Here is a 12104-nt window from a genome sequence, read left to right on the forward strand (position 1 = left end):
TTTCCACTGCTCGTGCCTCTGAAACTGGGAAAGACTGTTCTCTGAGCTCTGGTCAACAAAACTATGCACAGAATTGAGTGCAACAATGGAAGTGCATGCATGAATATGTCATTTTTTGACAAGTTTTTGTTTAGAAAATAAAATAAAAATAAAAAATTTTAATAAACTTTAAGAAATATTATTTTGATTTCATATGCCAAAGTCCTCTTCATTAAAAGCAGGGGTAAAGAAGCAGTACATTTTCAGTAAGCTTTGATAGTTTAAATAAATCTTTTATTGGAGCTATAAGACTTGGTTAGCATCTAGAACAAAAATCAGTTTTGAGGGAGTGAAATTTTGTGTTTGTTCTACCACACACAAAGCCTTTTCCTTCCCTGACACTTTTTCTGTTATGTATCAGTGGCAGAGTTGTGACAGGGCTGGTAGCTTCTGTTCTGTGTGATTTTTGCCTCCTCCCTAGCCAACATAAATAAACATTTGCTTATCGATTCCTCCCTAATAGACAGATCATATCTCCAGGGAGATGCCACAGGGAGAATCATAGATTCATTTAGATTGGGAAAGACCTCTGAGATCATTGAGTCCAACCACCTCACCCTTAGGTGGTGGATCTCACTTTGTCACAGTGTGTGCAGGATTCAGGGCTTCAGGTCAGAGAAGTTCAAATGCAAACACGAGTGCTGGGCCACCGACTAAACCCTCTTTGAATGAAACAGGTTTGTGTCAGGACCACAGCAGCCAGACAGTGCCCCTCTCCGCTCCCAAAGTGGCTGGTCAATGAATTGAATCTTCCCAACAGGGAAGATTCCAACAAAGGCAAACGTTCACTATCCGCTGTGACATCTGGATCGCTGGTGGAACAGTATCACTCAGCCTCTTCCCCTCCTCAACTACTGCATTCCCCCTCCCAGCGGTTGCTTCCCACCACCTCCCCATCCATCCTCTTTGCTCTCCCGTCCCTCCCAGCCCCGTGTCCGCCGGCAACCGGCGGGGGCGGGCTCGGCAGAGCCGGGGAGGAGGCGGCGCCTTATAGCGGGGGCTCGGGGGCCGCGCCTGCAGAGCTCTCCGAGCCCGGCGATACCCTGGACAGCGCCTCGCCGCCGCTCCGCCGCCATGGTGAGTGTCCCCCGCCCAGGGACCCTGCCCTGCGCTGCCCCCGGGGCTGATCGCACCCTGCACCGCCTCCCCTCCACACACACGCATCCTGCCGGGGCTGGCTGCAAACGAGCCGCCTCTGCTCGCCGTGCCTCCCTGCCCCCCGCTCCGCCGCGGCCGGCAGAGAGCCCCCGCAGCCCCGCTGACATCCCTCCCTCCCTCCTCTCTCGCTGCTATCCCTACTCCTACGGGCCGCATTTGGGGCGTGATTTTTCGGGGGGCTAAGGGGGGATGCCCTTAGATGCCTCCTACCCCCACTCGGGTCGGGTGGAGCGGCGGTGAAGGGACGCTATAGAGAAGGCAGGAGGGACAGAGGGATGTTAGGGAGGGAGGGAGGGAGGAAGGATGGGAGAGGGAGCCTCGTGGGCATCCGCACGGCACCGGCAACCGGGCGGCGTGCGGGGACAGGCACGTGGAGGAACGTGGTCGTGTGTGGAGGGAGGAATGGGAGGGAGCAAGAGGTGCGCAGCCCCTGAGCATCCATCCACCCAGGTCCCCCCTTCGCCCTGCCCCGTGTCTAGCAGGTGCATTTTTCTCTACCTCGAGGTGTGTTTGAGCATGTTACATAAACCGATTATTCCTGTTAATTTGTTATCTTAATAGAAGCTCTTCCATCAGTCATGCAGTCTGTAGTGGACCACTTTTTTTTTTCCATGTAATGAATGAACAATGGAGTTTTAGATTCCAGTTCAGCATTTAAAAGAGTTAAAGTGGAACAATGTAGTCACCTATTTAGCGAGCAAGACCATTTCCCCATAGCACATTGTGTCTTTGCAGTCATAGTAACTTGCCCAAAGGGGCTCATCCTGTTTATAAACAGCAATGCGTTGAGTGTAATGCTGACCTTATAAAGTAGGACAGTATCATACAGGTATTTTGCAGCCTTAAATTCTGAGGCACATGGGGATGAATAATTTGGCCAAGCTTATTGTATCAGAAGCTTGAGACATGATTGACAACAGAGCCTAGTTTTTCTTTTATATGGTTTAACAACAAAAATACTTTTTCCCCAAAAAAGTTTTTGCATCATATATAGTAAATTCTACCTTTCTTGAATAAAAATCAGTTTGGACCCTCCCATACCCCCCAACAATCCAGACATAAATAATATTCAAATAGTCATTCCATTAATTAACTTCAGTCCTCTTCCTAACAGTCGTGTATCCACCTGCTGTCAGTGTGAATCTGTTCCTCCTATGTATTCTATTTGCCATCAACTCAGCCTTGGGATGATGGATATGAGAAGACCCTATTGAAAAAGACCTGAAATGGCGCAGTAGTTTATGCTGCCTAAGCCCCCCACCATAACTTCCCACTACGTCATTGAATTACTATTTCTTATCAAGCAGGGTGGAACATAAACACAAAATCCATGACTAAATTACCACAGCTGCACAAAGCCTAAGTTAGTACCAGCCACTGGTAATGTTTTCCTTATGACAGAAGAAGAAGGTTACAAAGATACCTGGTGTTGCAGAAGATAATGTGCATTATTTATCAGGAATTGGTACAGCTAATATCCAGGTGCTCAGGCGTACTGATTCAACTGGAAAGTTAAAATACCCTGAGCTAGTTAAAATATTTCATTTTGATTCCTTCCAAGACTGAGATGAAGTCAGTTATAGTAGTACCCATCAAGGAAACATTAGTTGGTAGCATAGGCACTGGCACTTTCATACTAATGGAAATGATAGCTGAGACCTACCCTTAACCTGTTCTTCCTGGTTCTTAGAGCTGTTCAATTAACCTTGGCATTTTTCTTGAGATGACTGGAAGCAATATCCAGAAATTGCCATTCAGAGCTGCACATGGGTTTCTATTAGCAAATTTTGCTCTTCTGTATGTCCAGTAACCTTGGAGTTCAAGAGTTGCTGAGATTTCCCATATATAAAGGAATTCTGGAAGAAGAATTGCCAATTTGGAAAAATCCTTGAAGTGGTATAAAGGCTGAAGGTTGCTTTGGGTCTAAAAGTTTGAAAGAGTGTCCTTGGAATAATAGCTCCTGAAACAAAAATCTGAGCTATTGATGAAAAGTGTTGCAATGATGCTAATGCAGGGTTAAAAGTCACAGCACATCGATTTCTAGATAGACCTGGAGCTTGGGGGCAATGGGTCATAGGGGCATGGGAGGATACTACCAAAGGTATCAGTAGCAAATGAATGACAAACAGAATTTTGGTCCATATAGTGGGAACATGGATTAAGCACTCCCTTCTCTAGTGACATAGAAATAAGCAGATGTGTGTTGCCAGTGCCCCTTAAACTCAACTGGGAGTTTCCTCAGGATCCTGGGTGTTCAATCACTATTATTTGCAGGAAGTAGCCTAAGGAAACTTTTTTTTTTGAAACTTCATTTCACTGAAGCAGCAAACCATTGCCATCATCAGGCATTAAGTGTCTCCTCAGCATCCTCATTGTATGAGGGCAACCACAGTGGGTTGGTTCTTCTGTCTATGTAGTTCACTGCATCTCTACTTGCTCCAGTGAATCTAGGTCAAATTACACTGGCTCGGGATTTGGCTGCATCCTTGAACTTTAAACCGATTACACATTTTGATTTGTCAGTGTATTTTCCATGGGGTCAAAACCCACTTTTATGGAGTAAGAGAGTGTATAACCTTGTGCAGTGCATGGCCACTTATACTTACAAAGAGGCTAGGTAACACTAAGGTAAGCATAAACATGAGACCAGTGCAAAACTGTGTTCAGTAGGTTTCAGTGTCTGTACCTCTACAAGAATCCAGTTGTAGAGGGGTTATATAGACAGCAGCTAGAAAATTTTTTTCATTTCCTTGAGAGATTTTCATACCCTTTGAGGTATTGTGACTTTCAAATCAACACAGAAAGACAACTAACTCTTTTTACGCAGTCATAAGCTTCATTGCCACCATATCAGGATATGAAGCTTGATATGGGCATATACTGATTGCAGAACATACAGAAAGGGCCCTAGAGAGCAACAAATATCTCTTCTTTATTGACAGTAGCCAAAATAAATGCCTGTCTCATTGTCTATTAATTAATTGCTCTGAACACTGCATGAAAAAGAGTATTGCAAAGAGCATATTCTAGCCCCTGAACAATGACATGCAGACTGGAAGAGAACATTTTTTTGGAGACAGAAATCAATCCAGCACAAATCCCTGACTGACATGAGAGCCAGTGCTACAACACCCACAAGACCCCTCTGGCCCCATCAGAATGAAGAGGGAGCAGAGTTCAGCAACCCTGCCATTCAGACCCACAGCAGGAAGCCAGGGTTTTGTCAGTTGATGCAGAGTTAATAAGCTATGAGAAAACATGCTGAGAAACTGCATATAGAACAGAAAAAATAGACATAAGTACTTTTATAGAAACTCAAGAAGAGGCACTGGAGCCTTTTGCACATGGTGGAATTGATTAGAAAAAAAAGCTTCCAGGAACTGAAGTCCAATGTTTCATTTGCATAGTTAGTTATAGATATCTGCTTACCAAAACCTGCATGCTGCCCTTGGTGTTGATCCCTTTTATCTCTAAAGAATCCTATGATTCTTTAAGACTGATCATTGTATCTTCATTACAAGCAGTCTGACTTGTGAAAACCCCCACACTCCTATTATTTATCAGGCATTTGGTTTTACATTCATTTAGTTTTATAGCATCTCTTGATTTTATTGAAGAAAAATTAATCATATGCAAATACTTTAAAATTAAACCTCTGTCTCAATCAAAAGCTAGGGAAAAAATCTTCAGTAGTATTTTCTTTAGGTATTCGTAAACTCCAAAGTAAGGTGAAAATAAAGGGCTGGTATATTCCCTGATCTAAGCCAACTTCAAGTATAGATAAATAGAGCAACTTCAGGTAAGAATTTTTCCTGATGCTTTCATGACACGTTATATGAGAGTTTTGTTAATCACTGCCTGTAAAACTGATTTAGGAACTGAGGCATTGATAAGCCTCATACGAACTGAGTCTCAAGTCTGTATTCAGTGATAGAGTAAGTGCACAAGTGCAGCCTGGCTTGTAATTACAGAAGGTAATGGAGGATGGAGGGTAATTAGGAGGATGAAACTAAGTATACCACTGGTTGTTCAGAGCCAGGAAGCTGCTGGGATGAGCCTGCCTTTTGAGGCAATGATGGAAGGGCACAAGAAGGATTGCCCAGCTGTGATGAAAAGAAACACCCTGGGACCTGTAGCTCTGCCACATTATAAATGCCACACTTCAGACTTTAGGTACATCAAATTTATTGGCCAACTTTTAAGTGCCTGGCAACAGTGCAGCTTGTAAATCCATTATCTACATATACTCTTCATGGCTTGCCTTTATCATATGCTAAATACATGGGCCAAAATATCTAAGTGGCTGCATCTTTACCCATGGGACTGCTGCACAGCTGACAAGTAAAGTGCGATACAAAATGAAGTGAATATTAATGACTCCTTTAGGACTTCTTATCTACCTAAATAACAGCAAAAGCCACTTTAATTATTGAGGACTAGTTATGTTCAGATCTAGGAGGGAAAATAGAATTCCTTACATCTTCAAGAATATGACAATTAATATTATATTGGCATTAATACTGACAGTACTCTGACTTGATGTCAATCTAACAACGACTGAGTGATATTTTTACACATTACGTTCATCTAGCTAATGACTTTTAAGGTGCATTGCATTTCCTCTTCCTCTGTCAAAACTGAACATGATAAAATGGTAAAGGTCAGCTATCCCATGTGGAAGGAAATCAAACCCTCTCTGGCAGAAATCCGTATATGAAGAGGTGTAATTAGAGAATAAAAAAATTAAGATTGTTTTCATCATTGTTTGGAGACATTTTGATTTTTTCCCCCCTAAGAAGGATAGATATGGAAATGAAGCAAGAAATACTTCACATTCTGTGTCATCATTTGAAAGCCAGACACAGCAAGAATTGGAAGTAGGGTGACCAAGTTTTAAATAAATATCCTAAATCTAAGCTTAAGAAACCACAACAAAACAGTTCTTCCCCTATTCTGAAAGGCCCCCTACAGTATGCTAGTCAGTAGTTACCATTCAAGACACTTTGCAGCTACCAAAGACAATGTGGTACAGCAACCTAACAGGGGGAGTGACTTACTCACGTGATAATAGGTCTACAGCTGTTGTTATTTCCTCTATTTGACAATAACTGATGCAGTTTACAGACATTTTGTATCTATAGGGACTTACCATGCAGGACAGTCATTAGCGTTTTTATTTTGAGAAAAGTGTCAGTTTGAGTGTTTCCACGGACTAATGGGCTTAAGAGTCTTGGGCTTTAAAATTCCAGTTATGTGTGGATTAAACTCTAGGATACCTACTGTTGGGGCTAACAGAGAAAGGGAGCTAATTAGCTTGTGCACCCTCTTATCCTGTGCCAGCAGACGGTGCTCTGTTATTTGGATTCCATACACTTTTAAGAAGAGGTGTCCTTGGAGTTCATTAGCCTGATTTAAGGTTTTAAAAGAGGTAAATTTAGAACTGTTTTGGAGGAGGAGACATAAGAGAACTTTCATACTGTCTTTTTTCTTCCTTATTAAACTTGAAAATCAACTGTCATTTCCTTTCCTTTCCTTGCACAATCTTCTTTAAATAAGACTGAAGTCCAAAGCAGGAATTAGCATTTGAAATACAGGGTTTTGCCCTCGAGGATTTAAGGGAGAAATGGAAGAAAGAAAAAAAAGTTAGGGACCAGTTAGCAGAACAAGAAGATATTTTCCTCTTTAATTGTTTTTTTTGTGTTCTCAAGTGACACTTTGGAAAACAGGCATCAGATTCTGTTTCTTTATTTCCCTATATTACGCTTGCATTTTTGCAGCCAGCTAGAAGTAAAAAAATACTTTGTTTCTTGCATTTTGCTGTGAGCATGGATAAAACTGTTCCAAAATGCAAAGTGCCCTCAAACTGGCAGGGAATAAATGGTTGGCAAAGTTTTCGAGAGTGATTTCCATGACAGGGAATTGGCACATCTTTTGGTAAGGTGGTTCTGAATACTACTGTCCACACCCGCTTTCTCTCCAACTGCAGGCAAGTTACTTCTATTGCAGTTTAAAAGGTTAGTTGTGAGGTTACGCAAGTTCTGCATCTGCTAAAAGTTGGTATTTATGTCAGAACCATATTTCATTATGTACACAGTTTATTCTTTTCAGCATCTGTCAAAAGGGAAAAAAACATGAAGTCTATTTTTACCTTTATATGCTTGTCAATCTATTATTCAGATCTCTTTATGCACTAAGTAGTTTAAACAATTTGCATCGTGACAGGCTACTCAAAATTCAAATGCTTATCTGATATGAAAAATATCCCATGCAATGCTTGTTATTACTACGTGCCTTCCTGGAGTAGCATTTCAATGTTACTTTGCTGTTACACCAGAGACTGTACTGTGGCTTTAAATCTTAAAATTCTTACTTCTTACCTAGAAGTACCTTCTTACCTTGACTAGACTTCTCTTCAAGATGTATCTTTTAATAATGACAGAAGGCTGTGCATGAAGCCAGACAAAAACTCCATCTTTTCAAGTTTATGGAGAAAAAAGAAAAATCAAAGACATAGAAAACAAGTCTATCAGAAACCAGTTCATATTAGTAAAGTATTTATAGGTTCCTTTCTTCTTCCCAAGTCCTACTGCTACTGAAAGCAGAAATGAAAGATGTCTTCCAACCAGCAGTTATCATCACTCTCCAAAGAGTAGACACCTTACTTTCTGTAAGTTACCGAAGAAATCTTCTCCCAAAAATCAGGTCCTTCTATTGAAAAATGTGTTCGAAGAATGTGGATTCACCCTCAAAAGCACCCTTGGGAATTTCTCCTGTTCAAATATTGGAGCTATTGGCTTTATTTGGAAACTTGATGATTAAGAACCATGAGAAGGTATCACTGAATCAGTCCTTCCCCAGAACCAGACAAATAAAGTATATCACATCTCTAGTTTTACGGAATTCTTTTCAATTTCCAAGGTTCTACCTTCTAGCAGAAGTTTATTTATATATTCCTCTAAGATTTTTTTTTTCCTGATATATGTGACAAGCATCACAGGATGTTCATGCTCCTCTTTGAAAGCTGAGATAGAGCTTGTGATTTCCTGGTACTGAAACACATTTGAAACTTGGTTTTAAAACTGGCAATTTTTGCAACACAATAGAAAAAGTAGCATTTAGCTTTATTGCTCTGCAAAATACAAATAGCTCTCCATTTCAGTGAAAACTGATATTGAAAACCTTTTGGGTTTAATACAGTTATTTCTTCCTTACTGCTGGAGTCTTTGTAAGCCTGCATTTTAATAGTATCTGCAAAACCCCTTGAAAGATAAAAGGCTAGATGAGAGTTATTTTGCTTACAATAACCTAAAGAAAAAGTAAAAAATATAACCTACCTTGGAGGAAAAAGCACCACTTTTTTTCCTCTTTTACATTTACTAAATTTGTAGAATAATTTTATTTCTAATCAGGTATCACTAAAATGTCCCCTCAGGACTACAGCTAATGTATTTTTTTTCCACAAAAGAATTTCTTTTCCATCAGTCAGGAAGTAATTTTCTTCTGTTTGCCAGACACCTTTGGGAGATGTCAGAATTCAGATCAGAAACTCTTTTGATGGAAAGGTGCAAAGTTGAAAGCCAAGACAGAGAGCAATGTCACGAGGAGAGGTGTAGAAAGGAAGCAACACAGCACTATCCCATTTTGCCTCTAGATGTGTGTTCTTGAGTTTAAAGGAGTGTGAGTATTTCAATATTCTGGCTCGTTAAACCTCAAGTCTTGCTGAAATATGATGTGTACTACAAGTACTCAATAAACCTAACAACTCCCGAGCGCTCGGTAGGATAAGTAACGTCCTGACCAGCTGGAAACAAGAAACCCAGACTAGTCCCAGCAAATTTGGGAGTTCCTGTGCTCTTGCTTCTTTTACAAAGGCGTCCTTTCACTGTTCCACCTCCAAACATGAATGGCATTGATAAGAGATTGGTGTAAATGCAATTCTCAGCAGTTTTTGTTGAATGCAATAAGGTGGTTATTTAAGTGAAGAGGATACATTATTATTCGAATAAAGATGTAATGTAAATTAAATAACAAAGTATAAAGCAAAGTGAGATCATTAAATACCTATGACACTCCATTCATCAATCCAGAATTAGATGTGGTTTGAGAATTTGTTACCTGAAATGGTCTTGCACTTGACTCCATAAGCCAGTTTGGGATATATTTTGATCAATATACAGTTGATCAGATCTTCAGGTTAATACTGTAGGTAACTGAGTTTAAATTATGAAGGAGAAATGTGTATAGTCAGTGAAGGGAGCTTTCAATTCAATCAGAGCCCTCAAATAAGGCAGTGCTTATACCTAGCTGGGAAAAGTACCAGAGGACATCTTCAGACATCACCTCCTGGTTTCTTTCTTAAAATCTTCCTGGAAGAAATAATTTGAACCAGACGGATTTTCTTTAAAAGCAGCGATACTTGCAATTTTTTTATTTTACTTGCTTACTTAACTCCCACAGCTATCAAACATTTGCTCCCTCACCACATTTACAGATTGCATAGACTTAAACAGAGATGTATGTTTCTTGCTATAGTCTGTTTTGTAGGGGAAAGCTTCTTATTGCTACTTTTTTGCCTGTAACATCTTAGTATTTTATGATATTTAATAACTGGATTTACCATCATTAGCTTTGCCACTCTTTCAGGTAGTACATTTTGCTGGCAAACAATTACTTTGGGTCTAGTAGTTAGTTTTTTGGGGGGTTTTTTTGAGGATAGAAGCTTATCTGTCTTTAGGGTTATCTTTGAGGTACTGAAACTTAAATCAGCTGCAGGTGCCATCAATGCTGCTTCTAATTTCTACTGTAAAACAAATGTATTTATTATATTTACTTGTAAGAAATTGTCATCTCTTCAGATAGTTATTCCCAAGAGCACACATCTGATATAAAGTAAGAAGTGATGCTTATCCTTCTTGGAAACCTGAGCTTGTGAGGATATTCGTTTTCTGGAAAGTGGTATTTGATCAGTGCCTGTGATGTATATCAGGTCCCAGATAGTTCAAGCTGACCTTGCCAGCAACTCTGTTTTACCCCCTGCCAGCTATCTCTCCACTACAGAGCAGCACTGAACCTCATTGATACTTAACTGTGAAGGGAACCAAATTTTTTCCACATGATCTCTATCTTTGTAATGGTTGTTTCTTCGAAGAATCAATTAATGATTCAGTCAGTCCAGGTGGGTGTGACAGTCACTGCAGTGCAGCACTCTCATGTAGATGTTATGTCACATGGAAATTCCCAACTTCGATGGCACTTGATTTTACAGGTCAGCTTAGGCTGATCCTATCAGATGATCTTCCTGAATAATGAAGAAAGCTAGCTGTGTGAAAAGCTTCCACCAAGGAAGCCTTCTAATATTGGACATTAATGATCCTTGTGGGTCCCTTCCAATTCAGAATATTCTGAATCAATCAATCAATTTCATACAATCACAAAGACAGAAAATGTATTGCAAGACCAGCAATAGCCACTGAAGCACTGGATGACTTCTGGTCACATTTTCTTTACATAATATAGATATTGTGACATGCTTATCCTTTAGAATTTTTCTGGTTTTACTTTTCTTCTTTCAATCAGCAGTTACTGGTAAATGATATCTAGCATGGAATGATAAATTAGAAGATAAATGTCAATTACAACTCATAAGCTTGAAATCTGTTTGATTTAAAATTTAATGTACAGATTTTAGAAGCAGACATTTTTACCTAAAGCTCCATGTTTCTGTCCCAGACTGATTTATACTCCTAAAAACCTCATTGAAAAGCTTCCTGTACTGAGTTTTGTACCCGCATTTGTCACACAGCAGTTAGACTGTTTTGTACGTGGCTAATGACCTCGAAGTGAAATTGAAAGGCTTTGCATGTGTTGGAAGATTAAGGCTGAAACCTTAGAAGCTGGGATGTGAACTCTCTAATCCTCAGCAGCATGCTACAAACACCTCCCCCTCTTCCATTCTTTTCCTTCCCCTTTTTCCACTTGCATCCTTATAAATAGCTCAGGACAGGGTCTATCCATTTGGGCAGCAACTACAAGAAATGGTGCAGCAAATGACTGCTAACCAAGAAAAAACATTTCTCTAGTGGGCAAAAGAACACAGCTGGATTTCCTTCATCCAAACTATGAGAACAAGAACAAATCTGTAAGCTGAGTGCTGTTAATTTTAAGGATGTGGCTAAAGCAGGTTACGACATGACCTATCTTACCAGTCTCTGCATGGAGAGCAACAGCAAGAAACCACACACAAACCTGCACATAACCTGCAGCACTGTACTACCTTACCAGATTCCTTCATTCCATGTTTTGAAGAGAAGTTAAAAGATAGGGGCTCCACTCCCAGCAGTGTGTCCAGTGAGTCTGGATAAGGGGACTGTTACATCCATAGAGAGCTCTGTCGATCTCTCCAGCAGTCAGCACAATATATACCCATACATGTTAGGCTATAATTATGCTATGAACATGCCCTCTTGTAAATCTCCCGCTTCTTCCAGGTCCATTCCCATGTGGCAAGAGGATGGGAATACGTACTAGTTTATACCTTGTATAATTCAACAACTTGAGCAGGTTACACAGAGTATGTATCAGGGTAGGTACTTAGCCTAGTTTGACTAAATGTTCATAGATGCAATTTTTCACTAAGGAAATACAGCTGGGCAGAATTCATCTCAGTAGTTTTACATAAGGATTAAATAAGACAGTCAGTGGAGTATTTGGGAGACAAAGTGAACATGTAGGCATTAATATAGACATGCTTTTGTGGGTTTTAATCCCACTTTGTTCCTTTCTGGGATTTCTGATTTACAGAGGTCAGTAAAAAACCTTAATTTACAGGTATTCTTTTTAAATATAATTCTAGTTTTACTGTTACAGTGAAAAGCTTGAAAGTATGACTGTAACTTCTAGAGCGTGTG

At 40.2% G+C, this 12104-nt stretch overlaps 1 protein-coding gene across 1 annotated transcript in view; it reads left to right on the forward strand.

Moving 5' to 3' along the window:
* The first annotated feature begins 878 nt into the window (after window positions 1-878).
* The window catches only part of ELOVL2 (ELOVL fatty acid elongase 2), a 49661-nt gene continuing 38435 nt past the window's right edge, over window positions 879-12104 (forward strand). The window contains exon 1 of the mRNA XM_027676199.1: window positions 879-1116. Within this exon, the coding sequence (XP_027532000.1) occupies window positions 1114-1116 (3 nt within the window). The 5' untranslated portion in view covers window positions 879-1113. The remainder of the gene's footprint in view (window positions 1117-12104) is intronic.

This window comes from Neopelma chrysocephalum, unplaced genomic scaffold (assembly GCF_003984885.1).
Source record: "Neopelma chrysocephalum unplaced genomic scaffold, ASM398488v2 Primary Assembly neopelma1_26b, whole genome shotgun sequence".
Lineage (NCBI taxonomy): Eukaryota > Metazoa > Chordata > Aves > Passeriformes > Pipridae > Neopelma > Neopelma chrysocephalum.